Source organism: Martes martes (genome assembly GCF_963455335.1).
Source record: "Martes martes genome assembly, chromosome: 15".
Classification (NCBI taxonomy): domain Eukaryota; kingdom Metazoa; phylum Chordata; class Mammalia; order Carnivora; family Mustelidae; genus Martes; species Martes martes.
The window spans coordinates 18,438,046-18,464,893 of NC_137903.1; the positions used below are offsets into that span (position 1 = coordinate 18,438,046).

At 32.6% G+C, this 26,848-nt stretch overlaps 1 protein-coding gene across 1 annotated transcript in view; it reads right to left on the reverse strand.

Annotated features, from left to right (window-relative positions):
* The window catches only part of BRINP3 (BMP/retinoic acid inducible neural specific 3), a gene marked incomplete at its 3' end in the record, with an annotated part of 366,859 nt that overhangs the window by 195,459 nt on the left and 144,552 nt on the right, over positions 1–26,848 (reverse strand). Inside the window, exon 2 of the mRNA XM_080825146.1 lies at positions 3,136–3,326. Within this exon, the coding sequence (XP_080681272.1) occupies positions 3,136–3,326 (191 nt within the window). The remainder of the gene's footprint in view (positions 1–3,135; positions 3,327–26,848) is intronic.

Consider the following 26,848-nt stretch of genomic DNA (forward strand, 5'->3'; position numbering starts at 1 on the left):
TGATTTTAGTATAAGGAACAAGTATGTCTGTAAAAATCACCTCTACTTTTTATCTCTTCTGCCTTTCCTCTGTCACTTGTTTCTTTTCTTATTTGGAGAACGTATTTTATGTTCTGAAATTCTGGATATTACACATCGATGACATAAATGTGGTGAAACCCAGTAAGAGTACAAGACCACTGAACTTTTTAAAGGAAGCTATCGTGTAAGGACCTATTTAGCGAGAGGCTCCCATTAAGGTTAAACAATAACCTTGAACTGTCCCTGCTCCCCTTCCCCCAGGGGACTTACTTATAAACAAGTCTGGGAAACCAGCCCCAGGTAACAAAGCCCATATACCAGGATGGGTCAGGCCAGGCGGAGACATCCGATCAGTGGGGGGTTGCACACGGTCTCCCTAGCTACGGAGGAGTATGGCCCCCGCCCTTTGGGAACCTTTTGGGTGCCAATTCTAACCAAGGTGTGATAGGCTAGGTCAAATGTCTACTATAGGGTAAACTGTAATTCAATTGGTCACCTAGAATCACTGTGCAGCTTTCTCTGTGTGTTACAATTTCATTGGCCACCTGTGCGTGGCCAGGCCCAACCGCATGGCCTTTGCCCTTAAAAGCTAGTCTGCAAAACAGAGAAGGGTTGCGCTCTCTTGTAAGAGGTGCGTCCCCGAATGTTCGGTCTGATTCTTGATGCTTGGCGCGGAAAAAAGTTTTGCTTGACCTTCGCTTTATAGCAGTCTTGCTCCTTTAATCACGGACCCATTTTTGGGGGGACCTAACAATAGTAATAATTTAATTTTCACTTTTACTTCCTATTTTATTGCATTAATAATCATTGTTACTAACCCATACAGACACAGCTTTTAGAGAATCAGTTTTTACGACTACTGGAATATTTTAAAATTTTTTCTATCTACACTACTGTAATAATAACAATAACATAAATAATGGCATGTATAAACTATGCCACACATTATGCGGAGACTATCTTTCTGCATCTACATTAATCTTCCTCTGACCTTACCACACCGATTTTACTCTCCTACTTTCTCTTAAAAGAAACTAACAGAGAACTTACTTAACATTTTAAAAATTTCACAATAAAATAAAATATTTCACAATTGGTTAAAAAAAGGAGGGGAAGTCAATTTTTCAATAACAGGCTGATCTCTTTATCTTATAATTTTAGTATTATCCACTTATGGAAGACAGGGATCATGTGTTTTCTTGGCTGGCCTGTTTTGTCTGCCAGAATCATTTACATTTTCTAGCTTTAATTCCTTGAGGTTATATGACCGACTTGTATTTACTGGCTGTGTCCAGAAATCTCCTTTTCCAACCTCTCCATGCCTTGCTCACCTGCTCTTGCTTGCCTCCTCATTCTCTCCAATTTTGTATCTTTGTTTGTTTAACTGAGTATTTTGGCTCTTTGGATTTGGTTTTCATTCAGTTTTCTTGAATTAGATCTCAGGTATCTTCTGCGCACATCATACTTTTGATATCTATTTAGTGAACTTGAACATCTCAGTCTCTAAACAAAGTGTAGTTTCATTTATTCATTTTAACAAATGTTTAATGAGAACCTATTGTATGCCAGGCACTTAAAACCATGGAGGTAAACTGATGACAAATACAGGTTAAGGTCCCAGTTTTCAAGAAAATATGGAGGAATGACAGATAATAAGCCAGGAAACTAGTAATTAAAAATTTTCACATAAAAATAAAGATTATAAAGAATACAAAGAGGATCAAGATATAATAGAGACTACTGGTGGACCACTGGGCATGTTCCTGTACTAGGCACAGGGAAACCCTCTATAGCAAGTAACATTTGAGCAGAAAAATTGTCCCCAAACATTTGAAGGTCACTGTGGTTGAAAAATAGAGCATGACGAGCAGAGAGAAAAGTTGAGGTCTGTGGTAAAAGCCAGTATAAGACCTTCATGTAGTGCATTATAAACCATAACAAGATATTTGGATTTTATTTTAAGTGGTTAATTATATGTTTTAATTGACACAGGGAATGATTCGACCTTATCCAAGTTTTAAAAAGATCTGTGTGGAGTATGGACCTGAGGCATATTCTGGGGAGAAATGTGGTGGTGACTTGGTCTAGGATTGTCTGGGTAGAAGTCAGAAAGTTTTGACATGAGATATATTTTGGGAGAAAAAAAGTATTGGCATGACTAACTGACAGACTGGACTGACAGCTAAAGGAAAGAAAAGACTCATCTTCTAAGGTAGGAAAAATGAAGAACTGGTGGCCTTTCATATCACTGCACCACTGGTGTGAATCAATCTGTCTCTATTCAGTAAACTTAACCGAGCAGCAGACAAGGAAGCAGGGAATCACTGTTTTTATACCAATGATATTCAGTGTTCTTCATTATAGTAAAGAGTAACATCCATTTCTAATAAAACAGTTGTACAAAATGGTTGGGCATTCTTTAAAGTCATACACAAAACTAAATACATGGAATTCTGGGATATTTTTAAGTTTTAGGAAAATCACATTTTCCCTAGTACATTACCTCCCCAAATATCATCTCAGTGCTGAAATTATATATCACCATGATAAAACACATATTTAATGATGTTAAAACCACAGATTTCTTATTTCTTACAAACTTATAAATTGAAGAAGTGACATCATTAATCTCTACTTTTACATTATGCATCATAATTGATATTTATTGATCATCCTCTCTATATCATAATCAACCACAATCAGAAATACTAAAATAGTGCTAAAAAATGTAATTTTAGATCTTTAACGTTTGCTTCAGGAAACTTTTTCCTGTTCTCTGTAACCAGAAGTGATGGCTTCCACCCGTGACTTGACTGTTTATTATTCATTTTTTAAGCAAAATTTGGCCAGTCACCAGGCATTATAGAGTGTAATAGTTAATGACTGTATTTAATGCATGCTATTGTACTGCAAATTGACTTCAGGCAGGAACTAAGTAATAACCATCTACCTTACCATTGTGAATACCATAGAAGGCATTTAGGAATAATTCGATGGATAGATTGAATAAATGAATGAATTCTAGAAGTATTCAAACTGAAGCTTTTTTTTCCCTGACCTTTACAGTTTTCGCCACAAGCACACATAGGCACAAATATTTTCAAAGAGTCCTACCTCCCAAAGTAGCGGATAGCAAGAAATGTGTCCCATATTTCTTGATAAGGTTTTCTGTGATTTGCTGAAGGGTAGGTCGGCGTCCCAGAAGTCTTATGTTGCGGAAGAATTCAGGAGCAAGAGGGAGAGGGGAGCCCAGGAAGTTTCTTCTCTCAACTGCAAGGTTATTTACTTTCCAGCGGCCAAACTCCCTGAAAAGCAAATTCATTTTTATTCATAAATACATAATCTATCTGAATGTTTTCATTTGAAAAATTCACTTGGTAGTTTTGCTAGGGTCACCACATTACAATGAGCCTGGCCTGTAATAATATGCCATGTGCTATGAGTTGGAGAAGCAACATTTATAATTTATGTAACTGGAGCGAATATTCTGAAACCAAATCATATAAAGGAAAAAATAAGTCACTTAAACAGCTTCCACTGATTTTTTTCCCAAGAAAATATATACTCATAAACATGATTTTGTTATGCATAGAACATGAATGCAGAGCTATTTTAAAAATCACCAAGGTAATATTTTATTATTTTATAGGGGAAACTGTAAAAAAAGAGAATGAATTTATTTTCATAATTCTGATTATTGTTTTCTCTATTCATTTTAGAGGGGGACCCTGTAAAACTTCAAGAATATTATAAAGCTACTGGAGAATTTAAAAAACTAGATCCCAAGAGCAACATTTTTTACAGTAATTATTGTTTTACAGTAAATATTGAAACCTAAATTCAACTTGATTAGCAATTTCTCAGGATGCAAAATGAATTTTCAGGTAGGTTTGGCAAAATTGAAATGGAAGATAGAGTTTTAAATGATTTATACATTTAAACATGGATTTATACATTTGTATTGGGTTAAAATCAACCTAATGATACTTTAGCCAAGAACTATGGTGAACTGGATTACCTGATTAACTGTATTTTTTCTGATGAGTGGTCTGATAAAAATCTTAAGTACCTTCCATTGGGAAGAATTCCATCTACCAGGCTAAATACTCCCAGGTATTTTATTTAGCTTATTACTATCTAGCAAGTAAAATTTTGAATAAATATTGTAGAAATATGTGCCATATTTATGTATGTTTTTCCTCCAAAAAATGCCTGCAGTGCACCAATGAACAGTGAATGATAAAAAGATAAGTCAGTGAACCAGACCAATACTATCCCTGTCCAAATGGAGTTCACATTCTAGAGAAGTTTTAAAAATAAATAAAAAACAGACGTTAACTTAAATTTTAAACAAATGTCACAGTGTTGTTAAGTGCAGAGATCTACCACAGACAGCCTACTGTGATAAGCCACAGAGCTGTGGGCAGTGGGGCCCTGTTTTACTTTCAGTGACCAGAAAAGACAACTCTAGAGAGGTGGTATTTAATACTTAGGCAGTCTCTGAAGGGAGGAAAAAAAAAAAAGTTGCCAAAGGAAGTGAAGCAGGGAAAATATTTATACAGAATAAAGAAGAACAGTAAATACTTGAAGGACAAAGAGCCATATCCCTGACAGAGCCTCTAACCAGGAATATTTCGCTCACGAGACTCACATTCTGCAGCCCAACAATCCAGTAGGTCTTTTTGAAAATTAATTATAAGATAAGGTTCACTCAGGGATCTATGGAAGACTTCAGCCTGAGAATAAGTGAACCTAGTGTTTCTTTCATTGAGAAACTCTTGCCATCTCCTCCATAAATCAGCTGATCTAGTTTTCTCTACCCATGGTTCTCCAACGTCAGCACCTCTTAGAGTTGCCTGGAAACTCCCCCCCAGTTTTCTGATTCATTAGGTCTGAAATGCAATCTGGAGGTTGCATTTTTAACAAGCAACGCTAATGCTGCTATTTGGAAAAAAAATATTACTCGAAAATTTGATTTATTGTCTTTAAAATTTTCTTAAAGTGCTCTATTTTCAATAATGTAGGGTTCTTAGAGATACTATTCTAGATTTATTAATTCATGTTTCTCAGAAGATGTCCTTTATCTTTCAAAACCTAGGTTGATATTAACAATTTTTTATGTCTTTTCTTTTTATAAAAAAGTTACCTGTATTGATTATACATGTATAACACATTTTATATATTCTAAATAATGTATATTATATAATACATGACATATAACATATTTATATATATAGCTATATAGAATTTCATATATATTTATATATAAATATTTGCATACATTTTATATTATATATAAATATATATTAGAGCATTCTAATTCTAAATTCCAATATTTATTAGAAAATATATTGTATATGTAAAATATATAATATAATCACATAGAATATATGTATATTATAATTAATTATATATTACATACAATGTGTTATAATTACATATATTTATATGAATATACTTATAACTACATACATAGTGTTACATAATGTTACACATATTACATTATGTGTAATATATATTACATATAACAATATAGCTATATAAGTATATACTTACATATAAGTACAATATACTTTTTATTTATATCGTATATGTAAGTATATATTCAAAATTGTGAGGAAGAATCTTTAGATAAAACATTTAAGTTGTAATATTTTGTGATATATCTCAAGATATATAATCATATAATGCTTGTAAAAAGTCATTTATTAAACCGTGATTGAAAAAATAGTTGCTCAATTCCAAACTTTAAAAGCTTACCCACAAAAATGTACTTCTTTAATTTGCTGAAAAAATTTATAATTTTGTCAAGGAGTGACATAACTTTAACTGAAAATTGTGGTGTTATTTTTTCCCATGATTTAAAGTGTTAAATATATAAACTCACATGCATGTATTCGTAGACTAACATGTAGACTAATAAATGAATTAATTGGACTTTAAATAACAAAAAGATTGATTCAATTGTGATATTGTAGATACCATATAAACCCTTTTAAAATCACGGAATATTTCATGCTAGATGACTGTGGGTATATACACATTTGAAGTATGCAATTCTAGTCTTTCTTTCTTATCTTTCTTAACAATTATTTAATATACAAATAAAAACCCATGATCTATTCTGACCTGACTTACTACTTTCTTTAATTTGTTCCTTTTAAATTTGACAAAAAACAGATATAATATAAAAGAACTATAGCATATTTGTGTCATTTTCTGAAATCAGTTTTTAACACTAATTTATAAGAAAATATATTAATTGTTCACTTTTATTACCATTACCAGAATTCTGCTAGCCTTGTAGATGAATGTATGAAAAAACCTTATCTCAAAGGCTCAGAGATTATATTAAGACTGATAAAATGCAAATGAATAAATTTCAATTCAACCACTTTAAAATATTTTTACGTACAAAAATTTAACTGTGCAGTAGTTTATTTAGCATCATTCCTCTACCCAATTTGTCACTATCCTTTAATGTAAGTGTAGTAATCTAACTTACTTTGAATATGTTTTCTCTTCTCCTAGATTCACATACCATGGAAAGCTATGCAGACCCTAAGACTGTGGACAAGCATTCCAGGAAGCTGTCAGGTGCTGAGGTATCATGTCATTCTGTAAACCTTGATGAAGTTTATAAAATCAGTTCACCTTCCAACGTTTCAGCTGGACAAAAACACTTTACCATCCCATCTCATTATCCTCTCTGTCACACAACAGCCGAAAGTAAAGGACAACTCTTGGGAAGTATGATTAAACTCAAGACTAATACTAAGGCAAATTAGCCAAATGACTAACTAACCAATTTAATTAATGAATTACTTTTTAAAAAAATCCATTAGTGTTAGTAATTATAGCAAATTATTTTCTTTTTCTTTCTTTCTTTCTTTTTTTTTTTTTTTAAAGATTTCATTTATTTATTTGACAGACAGAAATCACAAGTAGGCAGAGAGGCAGGCAGAGAGAAGGAAGCAGGCTCCCTGTTGAGCAGAGAGCCGAATGCAGGGCTCAATCCCAGGACACTGGGATCATGACCCCACCCGAAGGCAGAGGCTTTAACCCACTGAGCCACCCAAGTGCTCCAAATTATTTTCTTGTCTTGAAAACTCTAGCTAAAATTCTTCTCCTAGGGTTGCCTGGGCAGCTCCATCAGTAGAGCCTCTGCCTTGGGCTCCAGTCATGATCCAGATCTCAGGGTCCTGGCATCAGCCCATGCTTCTCCCTCTCCCTGCTTCTCCTTTGCCCTATCCCCTGTTCACCTGTTCATGCTCTCTTACTCTCTCTCTCTCTCAAATAAATAGATAAAATCTTCAAAAATAAATAAATAAAATTCTTCTAGTTTTTTTTAAATATATTTTGTATAAAGAATAAAGTAATATACTATACTTTCATGTGTACATCCAAAAAGGTGTAATTTTGTGTGGGTGTGTAAAATCATAAATGTTGATCTGAGATCTCTCATTTCCACTCTCCACATTATTCGTTTGTATCGTAATGATACACAATCACTGCTATAATCGCTACAGATTTTTGGTGAAAACCCAGACAGATAGCACTGAAATAATCCTGAGAAGTGGCAGCAAGGATCACTTTAAGTAAAGGAAGTCATACCTGAACAATTAAGTACCACACTGTGTGCAGTGAATGTTAGGTATACATACAAATACTCAGGGTCCCTTCACCCTGGGTACAGGAAAAGACTGTAGTTATTGGTGTCTTTAAAATCAGTGTGGCCATGTGGCTTACTTTGGCTAATGAAGTATGCACCTGGCTGGTCCATCAGCTGGGGATCCTAATAAACAATGATGATTCAAATCCCCATCGCCCAACCCCACTCCTGCAGCTTACAGGGGTGAACAAGCTCATGAACTACAAAGAAATTTCGTCTTGCAAAGCTATCAAGATTATGGGGTTATTAGTGGGTTTATTTGCTTGTTTTCTAGTAATATAATCTAGTACATCATAAGCAACATAGAGTATTTTGACTTTGGGGTAACTTGAGAAGGCAATAAAGAACTAATGGTTGTATATAAATTGGAAAATTATGGATGCAGTTTTTTTTTTTTTCCTTCCTGAAGGTAGATAAAATTTACCTCTGTTGCAACTAAACCATGCATTCATTAAATCTTGGAAAATTTAAAAGCAATGGAATGCTGAATTGAAAACATGCTGTTGGGTATGATTATCATAATGAGAGCATTTTACCTAAAGGACCTAAGGATTCCATCCAGATTCATTATGTTTATATTAAATAAGAAAATTGTTGCATCTAACTGAATGCTCCATTCTACCTGAAGCCTTCACAGTACATAAATATCTTCCCATCATAACCTTTGGAGGTCTTTAAATGAAATAGGCACAATCATTAGAGTCTAATGTGACTCAGCCCCTTTAGAAGCAGCACTATTTTGTGGAACACCCAAATGGGCTATAAACAGTTCAGCCAGAACAGTACTTTGCAAATGTTTTTGTTGGCTCTAAGAAGCCTCGATTAGTTGATTAAGTTGTATATTTGCCTGCTAAAAATTCTGACTTGCAGGCATCTATTATTATGTATGTCTATGTAATGTTTACTTTGCTACAACAATATTTATTATAATTTTATCTGTACCCATTTAATGTAAAAGATTGGAAAACAAGAATGACATCAACAAATTCCATTTAAATAACGATTACATCATTGCCATATTGTCATTCACCTTTCTTATTAGTATTTAAATTCTATGTGAATAAAAAAAGGTACTCAGTGTATTTAAAATATATTAACTATCACAATTTCTTTCAAATTACACATATATATCCAGTTCCTGGAAAATATAGATCTTGCCACTGTTGCTTTTCAATTCAGTGCCAAAGGAAAAGCAGGAATAAAAAAATTGACAAAATCAGATGATACAGTTGCTGAAAAGATTTACCGTTAACTACCAATTTACACTAAATAAAGTTGCTTATCTAAGTCTAAAGAGGCTATTATTGTATTATTTTTCACAACACTACATTTGTTGGCTTATAATTTTGATTCATTCAATATTAATTAAATTTGTGTTCACAACAGAATATTAAAATAAGATATATTACCCAAGCACTAATGTATGGCAAACAAATTCAGCCTGAGAATCATAAATTGACTTGCCAATCTTGTGTAGCAATGTCCTTCTAATTGCATCTATAAAATCATACTGATCTTTAAAAATGCCACTAATAATCAATACTAACTCCCCATAATTCTATTATGTGTAACTGTTATATATATAAATGGTTCTTTGAATGTTCTTTCCTTATAGCTTTCATGTTGCACAGATGATACTGTTTTCCATTTGGCCAGTAAAAGAGAAATGTTCCTAATGGCCTGGATGACTGTAGCTCTGAAGCTAGTGTTTTTAAAGCAGCTGAATGCTAAAAAGTTGGCAGAGTAGAGAATCCACTTTCTTTCGCCCTCCTGCCCTTTGAGACAAAACAATTAAAAAAAAAAAATTAACAGTAGCGAGTTTTTAAATCTTGAGAGGTCTTTTCGGATGAGGCTAGGAATTTAACACAATGAATTTATGCAAATAAAATACTGGAATAAAAGACCAATGAAAAATACGACTTATGTAAATTGTGTACATGTAGGATTTTTGAGAAGCACATTTAATGACTATAGTATTTCGAAAGATCAACCAACAGGAGCACCTGGGCTGCTCAATGGTTAAAGCGTCTGCCTTTAGCTCAGGTCCTGATCCCAGGGTCTTGGGATGGAGTCCTACACCGGGCTCCCTGCTCAGTAGGAAGCTTACTTCTCCCTCTCCCACTCCCCCTGCTTGTGCTCCCTCTCTCACTATTCTCTCTCTGTCAAATAAATAAATAAAATCTTAAAAAAAAAAAAAAAAAAGAGCTGCCAGCACATAGTTGGTTAGAGAAGACAAATTAGAAGGATTGCAACAGAATATTGCCCCCATCCCTATAAAACAGCAAGAATTAATTATAGGGGTAGCTTCTTATCTATACCATTGAATTAAAGAAAATGGAGGTAGAGTTACAAAGAATTTTTTTAAAAAATTGTTTGTGGCTAGTAATATAGATTTCTAATTATTAAAAAAGTGTTAAATTTTCAGGGCAATAAAATGACTGAAAATTAATATTAGTTTATGTAGTTTTAAGTTATTTCTGTAATTTAATAGGTAGGGTTTTATTCAAATTTTAAGAGAAACGCCACAGAATTTAGTTACTATAGTCAATGCCATTATTCCCAAAGGTGACTTATTTAATAGAAACATAAAGTTACCACATGCTGTGCCTACACAGATATATACATAATATAGTAATTTATTATTTACATCTAAATTAAATCACTCTTTTGAACAGATGTTAGCAAAAGTATAGATGTAAAAAATATAGATACATGCTGTCAATGAAGGACTTTCTAAGTTGAAGAGAAGGAATTAAGTAACAAACAAAAGTTTTTCTTTCTAAATTTTGGTACTGTAATTTAACATCCGTTACAGCTTATTCACAATTCTCCATCAATCACATTAATATAATATAGAGATTTGGTAACTATTAATCAGTGTAGACAAGCCAAGAGACAGATACAACTGAGCTAAATTAAAATATACTGATTTTCTCTGACACAAGAAGTAAACAAATATGAAGGTCCTTTCTTTACATTTATAATTTAAAGGATATTTATCTTGGTTAATTAGCAAAAATACTTGCATTTCACCCATTAATTTAAATATTTTAGGGAGGTGATGTTAGCCTTTCAAGAGAGAATAGATTTAGGAGTCAGAAAGCTGAAGCTTCAAATCTCACCCTCACCAACTCAATTCACAAAATTCAAAGTCCTGTGAATTCTGGCATATTCTTAACCTCACTGACATAAAGTCATTTCATTAGGTACATACATCTAATAGTAGATGTGTAACATTTAACTAAAATGGTACAGGGGGCGTGGTTTACCTCTTAGCAAATTTTGGCATGTGTATGCTTATGAAGTCATGAATTTTTGTCCCAGGATGTCAATTCTTTATATATATATATATATACACATACATATATATACATATATATATATACACATATATATATGTGTGTGTGTGTGTGTGTATATATGTGTGTATATATATCTATATATATACACACATATACACACACACACACACACACACACACACACACATATATATAAACATTGATGAAGGTCATAAGCCTTAGTGGAATTAAGTGGTAAAATTAACAAAATAATTTATAAAGAAAGCCACACTCAAAGAACCTACAAGGGCACCTAAGTGGCTCAGTTGGTTAAGTGTCCAACTTGATTTCGGCTCAGGTCTGGATCTCAAGGTGGTGAGATCAAGCCATGACTGTGTCAGGCTCTGTGCTCAGTGCAGAGTCTGCTTGAGATGTTCTCTCTCTCCCTCTCCATTTGCCCCTCCCCCTGCTCACATGCTCTCTCTTTCTCTCTCTCCATCTCTCTCAAATAAATAAATAAAACAAAATCTTTGAAAGAAAGAAAGAAAGAAAGAAAGAAAGAAAGAAAGAAAGAATCTACAAATTGCTCTTCTTGGTCCAGGTACAGACTAATAAGTTAAATGCTCATGAGGAAGGTTATTGCTAAAAGAATAGTTAACAGCTAATGAAAAATTAATCTGCTTTGCGATAATGTCTTTAAACATTTAAGCAATAAGTTCATTAAGATTTCTTTATGATGGTCCAGTCTCTACCTTAAATATTGGATCAAACATTCACAAACCATGGATTATGACAAGTAGCTAAGCAATTAAATATTTGAACTTGCAATAAGTTACAAATTCATATGCTGCTTCATTTCAAGTAATGTAAGGTAAAAAATGTAAGATCAAGGGTCATTCTCTTTGAGAGTAATTACAATTTTTAGAGGCAGTGAATATAAATTGTTAATCTTTTTAATGGAAGTTTTCCATAATAAAAATTAATTTTAAATATAACTCAAATTAATAGAATATATATTTTTCCTGAAATAGGTTTTAAAATGGCTTAAAGAAAACTCTTCTTAAAATGTTATGATTTGGGGCACTTGTGTGGCTCAGTGGGTTAAAGCCTCTGCCTTCGGCTCCGGTCATGATCCCGGAGTCCTGGGATCGAGTTCCCCATCAGGCTCTCCGCTCAGCGGGGAGCCTGCTTCCCTTTCTCTCTTTGTCTGCCTCTCTGCCTACTTGTGATCTCTGTCTGTCAGATAAATAAATAAAATCTTAAAAAAAAAAGTTATGATTTTCCCACATAGTTAAGGGAATTAAACTTGCTATTAATTTTATGTCTTTTGCATCAACACATGGAAGAGAGGCTGGATATGGTCTTTTACAACAAATTTTCAGAAAAAAAAAGTGTACACTCTTAGATTTACAAGGTGTGAATTATTATTCCCCAAATTATAACCTTTCAGCCTGAATCAGGCTTGAGTTGTCAAAATGCCACTTTACACAAAAAAAGCTTGTGAAGCGTAAACTGGCAATGTCACGTTTCTCTGGATATTACCCTCAGAATTTATGGATTACAAATTGAAATTTATTATCTAACAGACACTTAGTCTTCCTGTCTTCTATGCTTGAGAATTATACAAAATAAATTAGTTAAGTATCACCCCCTATATACAGACTTCAACAGGGAAACTGCGCTCATATTTACCACACCAACCCGGTCCTCAACTAATGGTTATATATACTCATAGCTGAGTATTCTTTTTGCTCCTAGTAACTAATATATTGGTGTAGTTACTTGATTAATACCTGCCTCCTCCTTTATGCAACAGGCTCAACATAGATGCTTTCTTCTTATGGCCATGTATTTTTAAGACTGAGATACATGACCTATAGTAATCACTCAATTTATACATACTGAATCAACAAATGAGCATGTTCACATGTGAGCTAAAATGAAATGGCTATATAACTAAGATAGGAATGAGGTTTGTGACTTGTAACCATACATTTTGGCTAAAATTCATAGAAAACCAAACCTACTGGAAGAATGTATTTCTCAGTCATGCTCTTGGAATGTTCAAGTGACTGAGGGACATTAGGAGTTAATGTTGGCTAAAATGAGAATCATTAATGACTAGGAAACAACCTACTCTTGCTAAATCTAATATGTATGAATATTGAGAAAAATGTTACCATTATCTGTGAGTGCTGTAAAATATATAGTGGTGGTGCTCATAGGCTTGGTTAGTTAATGAACTTTGGGGAGAGAAGTTCTGCCATTTCCATTATAAGAGTACTTTCAATCATTCACATCTGTGTCACCCGTATGGAAAGGAAAGAAGGCTGATTTATATAAACTCAATTCCCATCTCGCCAGGGAAGAAATAAATACAGAATATATAAGTTGACTAGCTTTCCACTACCACCATTAAAATATAAATTTTTTACCCATGAAATTTTTTTTTAACCCATTAACAAGCAATAAATGTAAAGTTAGTTTGGCAGGTAAAAAACAAAATGTTCATATTAACGACAATTTAAAATTTTGATTGGCAAAAACTTTTACCTCAACATAACATTTGGAATGATAATCTTGTGTTGAAAGCAAAAATCTATGAGCTTTAAACTAGTGCACTGGGAAGACATGCTCTTCTTATCTGTTTTCAATGAGTGAGAGAAACTTGGTGCCAATTATCCCTCCAAGGATGTTCACCTACCAAGAGGCTGAATCCAAGGAGATTTGACACCAAAACCAATGCTCTTAACTTTCTTATAGATTAAGAGCAACTGGTGATTGAAAAGTAGACTTTAACAGGAATGTATGATGTGTGTTTACATATGTGTTTATGAAGGTACTGTCTGTGGAGAGTATATAGTGAAAGAAAGAGATACAGATAAAAATAAAGAAAGAGAGGGAGAAAGAGTAGGGAAAAAGTTGGGAAGAGGTAAGCAATCATATGGGGATAATGTGAGAAATATTATTATATTAACATAAATAAATATAAATACAATGGAAGCAAAATGGCAATTATAGATTAATCCTGTATTGTCCTGACTAATGGATATCCCCAAAACAGATAATGTAAATATCTGCTTAGTAGAAAAAGCTAAAGAAACTTTGGGAATAATTCATATTTCTTAGAAAAGGATGGTAGAATTGTAGGAAATAAGGATTAAAGAGGTCTGTGATCAACTGCTTTACAGGTGACATAGTATAGTCCAAACTCCATACTCAAAAGTACAGAGAATAAAAAGCCGCAGAGGGAGAAACATAGATGGTAAGAGAAAAAATACATTCCTAGATGGGATCATCCAGCAGTGTTGAGGAAACTCAAGGATGAAATTGGGAAGCTGACGGGAAAATCTCTTATATCAAACAAACACCAAGCTGAAGGTTGCTGATATGACCTCAGTGCATAAGAAGGGTTCCAGAGACACAGAGAGTCCTGTAAAGCCGCAGGGAAATTTAAATTCCACAATAAAATGTTAACATCACTCAACGTAAAAGAAAGCAGTGCACCACAAGAAAAAAAAAATCATGGTTTCTACAAAGGGATATTATGTCTGATCACTTTACTGTAATTATCTTTAATGAAAAATAGGCATGTAAAAAATTCATGAATATAATCTATCAATTCTTTAAAAAAATGTCTCCTCATAATTTGCTTTAAAAAAACAAATAAACAGGTTGCTAGAGTGTTTAATGGTCCAGAACACTTAAAGTTTGGAAAAAATCTATCCAAATAATGGAAATATCTGGAAAGAAAGATTAATCACAATAAAAAGAACTGATCAGATGTGCTACTTATCTAATATGCAAAGTAAATAGACAAGCTATATTCAATGAAAAAGTGTTAACATACCTAGAAAAAGAACACTTGAGTGGGATTCAGGGGGGCAGTCTTCTAAAAGAGAAAAGACTAAAACCTCCTAGAATCACAGAAGGTTAAAACTGAGCATGCATAGTATTTGGCTAAAAGAGAAGAAAAAGAATAATAAAGGATGCATCTGTAATGATAGTGGAAGATCGGACATTGATAAATATAAGAATCATGAAAAAGACCTTTAGAGGTTTTTATTACTTTATTGTTGACACTGAAAAGGAAGTGGATCAATAAAACTAAAATACTGATGGACCTGTACCTTGGAGAGTCCCTCTATGGGACAAAGGAAAATGGAAAATAAAAAGATGAAATAATCACAGAAGTATCCAAGGAAAATTTATAAGAATGAAGGGAGATGGGAGAAGACTGGGAATGGGGTCAATCTGAGGACACTACAGGTTAAAAAGAGAGGAAACACAAGGAAATATAAAAGGAGAAGATTTGTACTATCTTGAAAGGAGAAGTCAAAGTATTTTCTACATTTTGCCTCAACATTACAAGATTGATAAAAACAATGAAAATGCATATATACAATTGATAGTTTCTAATTTCCATTTCTTGCCCTGTCAACACCATTGGTTTGAGTTGTTTTGTTTTGTTTTGTTTTTTATTTCATTTGTTTTGTTTTATTTTTTTAGAGAGAGAGAGGCAGATTGGGGCAGAGAGGGGCAGAGGGAAAGAGAGAATCTCAATCAGCCTCCACACCCAGTGTGGAGCCCAACCAGAGCTCTATCCTAGGACCCTGAGATCATGACCTGAGGCAAAATCAAGAGTCAGTCACTCAATGGACTGAGCCACCCAGGTGCTCCTGAGTTCTCTCTCTCTTTCTCTCTCTCTCTCTCTCTATATATATATATATATAAATTTCAAGATATCAATGACTTTTAAAAATAGTATTCTGAATCACAAGTATAATGAAAATATGAAAAGAATAAATTGCAGATGAACATCATGAATAAAGGCAAGATATGAATAACATTTCAATATATTGTTAGCACTAAATTTATATTCATGGACACTTAAGCTCCAATAGTGATGTCTATGGTGAAATATAACATGAAAAATAGCTGACATTTACTTAGCTATTTTTATGTGACAAATGTTAAGAGTTTTCCTCTCTTACTTTCACACACAATCAGGAAGTAAGTATAAGTGTCAAATAAGAAAGTCAAATGCCATACTGACACATGCAAATTTGGGTGCAGGAAGATTTAGGGAAAAACACTGGCATAAACATAGAACTCCAATTTTCAAGTGATTTGTTTATCACCAAATTAATCCCTGGTTACAGAGGGTCTCCATCTCCTACAGGAAGAAATTCAGTTGCTAAATCTCATTTTGAGTAACTGATGTTTTGAAATAGGCAGCAGGTTCAGTTACAGAGTTGTAACTTTCCCAGAGCTCTTTCCTGTAAGACCATAGATACAGGTCAATTCTCTAAGATTGTCTCCTGTCTTAGATAAATGGCTCTGTGGGAAAGTTGATACCTAGAAAATTGGAGCACTTTTCATCTTGGCGTGAGTTAATTCATTGATTAGATATTTATTGAGCATTTATCATATTCCAGAACTGTTGCTAGACACTATTGATGCACTGGTTACTGTTACTAACAGAACAGCTAACTGGCCAGAGAGAGGTGAGGAATTTTATCTGTACACTGGCATTGTGTTTGTTTGATTGGGGACTTCTATGTATACCTAAGGTAAAAGGAATAAAAAAGGAATAATTGTGTACTTTAGTTTCATGCAGCTATTGTAATCATCTGGCATAAAGCAGGCATTCAATAAATACTCCTTGAATGAATGAATGAATATTTGAATGCATTTTTTTTTAAGATTTATTCATTTATATGAGAGAGACAGAGAGGGAGTGGGGGGAGGGGCAGAGATAGAAGGAGAGAAGAAGAATCCCGGCTGAGTGGGGAGCCCAATTTGGGTTTGATCCCACAATGCTGAGAACATGACCTGAGCTGAAATCAAGAGTCTGACTCTTAGCCCAGCTGAACCACCCAGGCACCCCTTGAGTACAATTCCTAATATGATTAAGTTGACTCATAAAAAAATTTCTTTTAAATGTTTTATTGGTATAATGGTAAGATTCCTATTCACTTGTAAAAAACCAATAGAGAACTTTTAATACTTTTTCCAGTTTCTTCCAATGATTACATCTTACAACACAACTGCAAAACATCACAACTAGGATATTGGCATTGATACTGTCGAGATATAGAACATTCCCTTCTCTGCAAGGATCCTTCACGGTGTCCTCATCTAGATACAAATACTTTCCTCCTGACCTCTAAATTCCTGAAAACCACTAATTTCTTCTCTACTTCAATAATTTTTTATCATTTTAACAATGTTATATAAATAGAATCATACAGTGTGTAACCTAGTGGCTGGCTTTTTTCCACTCAGAATAAATCCCTAGAGATTCATTTAAGTTGTAGCTGCTATCAAAGTTTGTTCATTTTTCCTGCTGAGTAGTATTGTATTGTATCAGTTTGTTGATACAATTGTATCGATTGTTGAAGATATTTAGATTGTTTCTAGGTTTTGGCTACTACAAATAAAACTATTACGTACATTTGTGTACAGGTTTTTGTGTGATCATAAGTCTTAATTTCTTTGGGAAAAATGCCCAGAAGTACAATTGCTGGGTTATATGAAGATTACAGCATTTTACATTATCAGAACCAAGGTTTAAGTGGAGTAATTTCTCCATGCCTTTCCCAGAATTTTTTGTATTTTCTTTTAATTTTAGCCATTTTGATAGGTATGTAGTTATATCTCATTGGGATTGATTGATTTTAATTTGCATCTTTTTAATAGCTCATGATATTCACCATGTTTTCATGGGTTTATATGTCATGTGTATAATCTTCTTCACTAAATATCTGGTCATATCCTTTGCAAATATTCTATCTGAATTTTTTAATGATTAATTTTGATAGAAATAAATAGTCTTTTACTACATATGTGAGTTGCAAATATGGTCTTGCAAATATTTGTATGTATATAACTTTTATTTTTACCCTCTTAACAGGATCTGCCGAACAGTAGAAATTTTTAATATTGATGTTGCCCAATTTATCAAATTTTCCTTATATGGATCATGCATTTGGTGTCAAATCTAAGAACATTTTGTCTAACCCTAGATCTCAAAGATTTTTTTTTTTCTGTTTTATTGTTGTCTTTTCATTTTCCTGACATTGTCTTGGAGAAAAGAAGTTTTAAAATTAAATGAAGCCTAGCATATCAATTAGTGCTTTCACAGATTTTTGCCTTTGGTGTTGTATCTAAAAAGTCATCACCACACCTAAGAACATCTAGGTTTCCTGCCTGTTGTCCTCTAGAAGTTTTATAGTTCTGTGTTTTATATTTAGCTCTGTGATCCATTTGACCTACTTCTTGTAAAGGTGTGAGGTCTCTGTTTGCATTCACTTTTTAGCATATAGATGTTGAGTTATTCCAGCCCGATTTGTTGGAAAGATTAACTCTGCCCCATTGTATTGCCTTTGCTTCTTTGTCACTGGTTGGGTTTCCCTAGCCAGGCTACCCTCTCCTCCACAGTGTTCAAAGTCTTTTTAGGTTTGTTTCATACATAATATCCAGGGGGTTTTTGGTTGTTGTTGTACTTAGTAGGAGAAATCAAGAAAAGTACATTTAATTTATTTTTCTCGAAGCAGAAGCTACTATAACAATGCTAATATTTTAAAATTACTTTCATTTATTTAATAATGCATAATAAATACATAATTGCATTTTGAAATATGAATCATTGTTAAGGGGCTAATAATTCTATTAAATTGTAAGAAGGAGTTATTAAACTTAACACAGGTGACTGAAAAATCATTGAGTTAAAAATCTTTTTTTACCAATTTTATACATCTTTCTGAAGACATATAGAACAAATGGAGAGAAAAACATACACAATATTAAAAAAATATTTTAGAGTTTTTGGAAACTGTAAAAGAGGTTGGGGAGGAAATAAAGTCAGGTGGATAAGCCATCCTTTTGTAATTATATAGACAATTTACCTTAATAAAAGTATATTTGGAGTGTTCTGAGGGAGAATTCTGCGTACATTTAAGAGTAGGGTTTTTTAAGAATTTACTGAAAGGTCATCGACTATAGAAAAAGCTATTTCTTGAGATTAAAAACGGAGCACAAAACTTTCCAATAAAATTTGTATGCAACTACATATAATTTTTATGTAGATATATTTTTACAAAACTCTATTTTTCTCCATATATGCTTTTATGTATACTACCGATATTTTTCTGTAAATATATTTCTATTTTGAAAGTAATTTTGATGATATATGTATAGGCAGAAGTTTTGTTGTTATTTTTTTTTTTTTAATTTAAGTTGTGGTAGAGATTGTCAAACACACTTTATAAAGAAAAAAAGCACATTGTAAATTTAGAAATGAAGTCTGTAACAAAAACACAAACCAAAATCAATTACAATAACATCAAAATCTTGTTTGATATACCATGCCATGGCTTAGTTACTTACTTCTAACATTTTAGATATTCTTCATACCTCTAATAGATTAGACTTGCTCTTGTTGGTTGTTAAGGCCATAAATGGGAAAAATAGGCAAGAATAACAGTACCATACTGTTCCACTAAATAAAAATACTTTTTAAGAGTTAAATGTTGTATATCTTCAAGTACAATGCAAATTTTTTCTCAGAATATAGAAGATATTCAGCTCCTATCTGCTGAATATTATTTTAGGTGTTTAATAGAAAATAAAATTAATGATGACCATAAAATACGTTTGAATGTATAGACATACATTTTAATTTTAATTTTTTTTAAATTAATAAAAATTAACTAATAATATCAAAATGGTGTGGGAAAATTTTTTCTTTGTGAAGGACGTTAAGATTACACTATTAATTAGATAACATATTTTAATTTTCCAAGTTTGAGCATTAGCACCAAATGAAAAATTCCATTTTTGTTAAATTTAATAGGAAGATCATGGCAAGCAGATCCCCAAAGAATAATTAAAAACAAATTTTGTAGAAACATTAATATTTTGATGTCCCTATAAGCATAAGTTAAATGGTGTAATGACTCTCTGATGATAATTTACAATATTTTAGAGAAAAGAAATATTTCAGGTGGGATTAGGGTAGCTCTGAAGTTGAAGGTGACCAGGCTTTTTGTAAAGCAGATACACTGTAATCAGAAGGTTCTAATTAAATAATATAAGAAAAAATAGTCAATAAAGACTGAAAAAAGAGATAAGAAAATATGTTAAATGTGAAGAAATCGGGTTACATTACAATGGAACTGCTAAATCGACACTGAAAATAAATGAGGTTTTAATACCTCAAGTCAGCCATTTATTTCATTTATTCAGTTTAGAGTAAAATTGCAATTAAGTATTCTAGCAAGTGATCTTATTCATTTGGGTTTGAGCTTGAATAACTATTTTATAAATTAGGTAATAGGATTCTTCTGAAAGAACTAAATCAATTAAAAGTTAGTAAAGCCAGAAGTCCAGATGGCACTGAATCCACCCAACTAAAATTAAGTACCCTGGATTTGGCTCATTCTCATTATTCAATTATTCATGTAATATATATGAAAATCTGGCAAATTGGAAAATTGCCAGTAATTTGCCCCATCAATGGAAGATGACTAATTTCTTCTAATTATAGACATAGCCACAATAAGTATCTTCTCTTTCCTGCTAGGTATTTTAAAAAGTAACTGACTCTATTTAAAAAAAAAAATCAACAATCAAAAGAAAATCACAGATAATTTATTTTTCCCCATGATTTAATCAAGTGACCATTCATATAAAACTTAGCAAGTAGTCATCTAATAGAGAAATAATACTCTGTATTAACTAAACTAAAAAAGAGAAAGTTTTCAAGTGAAGACTTGAAAAGAGGAAGAATTCTACGCCTACACATTTTTGCACTAGATTGTTTTATGTCTTTGAATAAATCACTTATCACTTAGATTCTTATTTTCTATGCTATAAAATTAAGCACACGGATTTAACAAATTCAAGTGTTTTTTCTAGATTTCTGATTTCCTGCTTTAAATTTATATAAATCTGTAGAAGAAAATTTTCACACTTAAAATTCTCAAGATTAAGCATATCTCTAAATAAATAGCATATGATCCACATTATTTTGTATTGTTTTAAATTGGTCATTATAGCATATGCATATACTATAGCAATAAAATGTTGCTCATTTGCTTTTTTTTTTTTTTTGGCAACAGTCAACTAGTAATCTGTCAAAGCAAAGATAACTACAATCAAGTATAACTTTGTATCTATTTCCTCTCTGAAGACTCATGGTAGTAAAGCTTAAATCATTGTTATCACTACTTTATAAAAGATGAAAATAAGGCAAAGTCAAGTTAAAACACTTGGCCTATCTGAAACAGTTTATAAATCAACATGGCCCAATTGACATATTTTGTAAGCTACAAACAATACAGCATCTGAGCAGAAGAGTGACATAAACATAAAGGAAATGAAAAGAAGGCTGTTGCACTGGGGCTGGAAAGGGGTATCTGAATTTAAATGAGCCATTCTGGAGGCCGCTGAAACATCCCAGTTCTGAGAAAAGTCTGGTCAAGGATCATAATGACAAGATTGACAAGAAAAGAAAGAATTTGAGAAAAAACAAAAATATATGATTTTAGCATTTATTTGTAATAGAACCTAGTGAAAAACAATATTAGCTCTTCAACATAATAAAATTCTTTTTTGGATTAAAGCTAAAGCTGGTTGGAGGATGGTATAGTATTTTAGAAAAAATGACCATGACCTCGGGCTAGTGGATCAAGTTTGCAACATAAAAAACTTCTTTGCCTTCTGTCTGGATAGGAGAATTATGTTAATATTTTGTGCTAGAGCTTGCTTATCTTGACACAGATAATCAAAAAGTATAGTACAACAATTATGGTTATAGGTAGACACAAGAATGAGACAAGGAACCAAGTCGGGATAAATGGTTTGCATAAATGTTGCATCTTAAGGGCAGACGGGGTAATTCCTATGTATAAAATATATAAAATATTTTAGCCTATTTAAATAAAAGATACTATTCTAAAATAATATATTATTTCTATATTTATAATTGTCCAAATTGTATAGCCTAACTTAACAGTAAATACACAATGACAGTACTAATTTCCTAAACCATAAATCATTTCCATGAACATTGTATGACACTGAAGAGCACAGACTGAATTCTTGAGTATCTACTGAGTGCAAAATACTCTGTACAAAGCACATTTTGTCACTTTACAGATTTGGAAACCAAGCCCTAAGTAAGCTTGGTTGAGTGACATTGCTAAACTTAAACAGTAATAATTAAGAATAAGAATTAAAAATAAAAACATTAAGAGTTTTAAGGCTTTTTTTTTTGTTTTTTGTAATTAAATATAGTGTGATGAACTGAACTTCCTATTAAAAGTTATATTTAAAAAGTCCCTAAAAATGAGAATAACATTATTAGTTGAATCCAAGAGGAGAAATCTGAGCTTCCCCCCCCAAAAAAAATGTTTTTCAAGTGTAGATTTTACTCACCAATAATGTTAACCATGGTTCATGTCTAAAAAAAAAACAAAACAACAACCACAACAACAAAAAAACAAACAAGGCTTCTATATTTAGAAATAGTTTTTCCCTCCTTTTTCCTTACAACTATCCTTTGAAATAGTAAAAAAAAAGAAAATTAAAAATAAAGAGGACACATGCTGTGATGAGCACTAGAAGTTATATGCAACTAATGAATTGTTGAGCACTACATCAAAAACTAACGATGTACTATACATTGGCTAACTGAACATAATAAAAATTTTTCATTTGTGGCAGGATGGCATATTGCCTCTACCTTGAAAATAATTAAATAAATTGGACTAAAATAAGTATTTTAAAATATGTTCAAGTGAAAAGAAAACTAAGATTATTCAGAATCAAAAACTGGAAAAGCAAAAGTATAGAAATGTATGAAAAAAAATAAGGAAGTATTTAGAACTTGACATGTTCCATATGGGTAAAGTAATTACAAACATGAAATTTATAATCACAAATTCTTACATTAAAAACTCAAAAAGGCATGAGTGTTAATTAGATATCTATCTATAAAGAAAAAAAATGGATAACAAACCAAAAGAAAGAAAAAAGGGGACAAAATAGAGAAAAAAGCACTAATATAGAAAAACACAATAGAAAAAATTATGACAAAAGTCAGTTCCTTGACATAGGCAATAAGAGTAAAAATAGCTAAGCTGGATTAGGTCAAAATGAAAAACTTTTGTTCATCAAAGGACACAATCAACAGAATGAAAGAGCAAATTATAAAATGGGAGATAATTTTCATGTAACTAATAAGTGGTTCATATCCAGCATAACAAAGAATTCCTATAGCTCAACATTAAATGGGCAAAGGAAATGAATAGACATTTCTCCTTAGAAGATATACAAATGGCCAAAAACATATGAAAATACTTTTATCCTCACTAATCAATAGAAAACTGCAAATCAAAACCTCAATGAGATAGCATCTCATACCTATTAGGATGGCTAAAATCAGAAAAAAAGGAGGAGAGAGATAAGAAAGGAAAGAAGAAATAAAGAGAAAAATAACAAATGTTAGTGAGGATGGGAAGAAATTAGAAACTTTGTGCACTCTCAGTGGGGATGTGTAACCAACAGCCATTGTGGAAAACAAGATAGTGCTTCCTCAAAAAATTGAAAAATAGAATTACAATATGACCTAGCAATTTTACATTTGGGTATGCACGCAGAATAATTAAAAGCAAGATCTGAAAGGAATATGTGTACACTCAAGTTTACAGCAGCTTTAGTCACAGTAGCTACAAGGTGGAAGGAAGCCACATACCTATAGACAGATGACTGGAATGCAAAATATGGTGTAAATGTACAATGGAACATTACATAGCCTTAAAATGGAAGGAAATTTTAGAACATGCAGCAACATGAATAAACCTTGACATTATGGTAAGTGTAATAAGCCAGTCACAAAAAAATATTCTATATACTACATGATTCTACTTATTTGAGGTACCTAAAGTAGTGAAATTCAGAGATAGAAAGTAAAATGGTGTTTCCCAGAGACTGGGGAGAGGGAGCAATGGAGAGTTACTGTTTAATGAGTACAAAGTTACAGTTTTACAAGGTGATGGATGATGGAGTTGGATGGTGGTGATGGATGCACAAAAATATGAATGTACTTAATCCACTGAACTGTACATTTAAAAAAGGTCAAGATGGTAAATTTTATATTATGTGTATTTTATGACTGTTTTAAAAATTCATTTTTTAAAAGTATGATCCAGGTGTGTATCTTCAGGGACATGTGATATATATATTTTTTGCAGTTAAAACAAAGAATAATTTTAGCAGAAAGTTTCAAATGACTGGTATGGCTGGTATTAAATTCATTGTTTAATATTTTTATTTTATGAATCTCATTCTAATAGGATACTAGAAATAGGGTAAGAAAATTTTTTTGCTTAAAATGGTACCTTATTGCTAAGGAATCATTTGGAAAGGAAATCCATTTTAATTTTCTGTTTTTTTTTAATAATTCTTAGATTGCTTCTATAAAGGTAAGTTACCACATGTTCTCTAAAAAAATTGTACCTGTGGGAGCACCTGGGTGGCTCAGTGGGTTAAAGACTCTGCCTTCGGCTTCGGTCATGATCCCAGAGTCCTGGGATCGAGCCCCGCATCAGGCTCTCTGCTCAGCAGGGAGCCTGCTTCCCCCCCCCTCTCTCTGCCTGCCTCTCTGCCTACTTGTGATCTCTGTCTGTCAAATAAATAAATAAAATCTTAAAAAAAAATTGTACCTGTGATAGGCTCTTCTATTCTCTTTATGATTTGCTAATCTGAAAATATTAATCTGTTACTTAATCCTAGTTATGAATGTAAAAATCAAATCTCAAAACAAATATTTAAAATTAAAATGAGATGTACACTGGAAATTAATCTAATGTATTTTAAATTAATGTTCTAGTATAGTGATTGTGAAACTTGGCCCAGTTTTATCAAAGCCCCTCCAGGGGCTGACGCTAGAGGACATAGAGGAGGCAATGGAGCCAGTCTCTAGTTGTCGGCCTATTCCCCCCATTTGTTGTTTTTGTTTGTTAGTATATTGGGACTGGGACTCCCCCAACCCCCTATTTAAGAAAGCTGCTCTTTTTTTTTTTTAAGATTTTTTTATGTATTTATTTGACAGACAAGATCACAAGTAGGCAGAGAGACAGGCAGAGAGAGAGGAGGAAGCAGGCTCCCCATGGAGCAGAGAGCCCAATGTGGAGCTCCATCCCAGGACCTTTGGATCATGACCTGAGGGGAAGGCAGAGGCTTTAACCCACTGGAGCCACCCAGGCGCCCCAAGAAAGATGCTCTTCTGACTGAATTAGTTTCCTATTTAAATTAACACCAAGTAAAACCCATAATGGAAAAGATTTATAAAGAAGAGAATGCTATATTGAGCACAAAGCATTTGCAGTTGACCCCCCAGGGATTTTTTTTTATTGTCTTTTGGCTTTTGGTGCATCAACAAAAACTCTGATGGTTCATATTCATGTTTATAAAGCACATGGGCTTTTGGAGAACATTAAGTTGTAATTCAAGGGGTAGTCAACTAAAATGAATTCAGAACACATTGTGTGTTTTCAATGCTAATATATTTTTATATGACTAAAATAATTACAATATCATTCTGACATGTTTTAACAACCAAAATTCCTTTTTGGAAGAATTAAGATAGTGTTTATTAAATGCCTAGCACTGAGCCTGGCATTTAATTGTATACTAAATGAGCTCCTCTAAATGCCAAAATTATCTGTTACTGCCAATTTAAAGCAGCATCATGAACTTGTTATGTGTAATCATCATAACTTTCTCACTTTTTTACTGTTTCTTCAGCCTTTTTTTTCTTCCTAGCTTCTCTAACTCATTAATTGCATAATCATAGAACGGTCTTCTCTGAAAATATCGAAAGGCTCCATCTTCTCCCCCAAAACTCTTATTGCTCATCTTCTCTCAAAATTAACATTTCTTATTCTATACTCTTTCCTTCTCCAGGTCATCCAAAATGCACAAGGTGAGAATAAATTAAATTAATAGATTAGCTTATTATGTACTACTAAGTGGCTATTTAACTTTCAACACAAACAATTCAAATCAATAAACATTGACTAAATATTAGCTAATGTATATTAATTCCTTAACCTTGGTGGAAGATTCCACAGTTTATAGCAGAGATAGGGAGAGAACTAACCAATTTTTATGTCCTTCACATCTTTTTATCCACTTGATGAACGTTTTTATTGCTACAGCCTGATCTAAAACTTTTATATCTTTCGCTTTAAAACCGAGGCATTTTCTATTTTTTAGATAAATATTTTATTTGAATACATTTGCATTCACAACATGACATAGGATTTGCAAGTACTGCCTTAGCTTTCATTTATAGACTTTCACTTATAGGGTTTGGATTTTATATTAACAGATAAAATATCATTTTGAATGGATTGAGTATTACCTCAAAAGCTAGAGGCATCAGATAATAACATTGTATCAACAATGTTAAATCATTTAAAAATCACCTTTCACTTATTCAACTGTAAAATTTTCTGAATGATTCCATACCTTTTGATATTTACCCATGGACATAACCAAGCATTTTCTTTTTACCCTGTCCTTTCTTCTTCATTCTAGGCTGGAATCAGAATTTTAATGAGTTTCAGTGAACTAAATCAGTAAGTGCCAAGTCTCATATATCATAATTTGGGGGGATTTGAAAAGGTGAGACATTTATTTTAATCTTGATTATCAGAAAAGTCTTCATGGAAGACATAGGATTTAAATTTTTTCCTTGAAAACTGACAAGGATTCTCATATGTGAGAAATGAGAGAAAAGCATTCAAGGCTACAAGAAAGACCAGAGAACAGACATGGATAAACAAAAATGCTTTGAATGTTG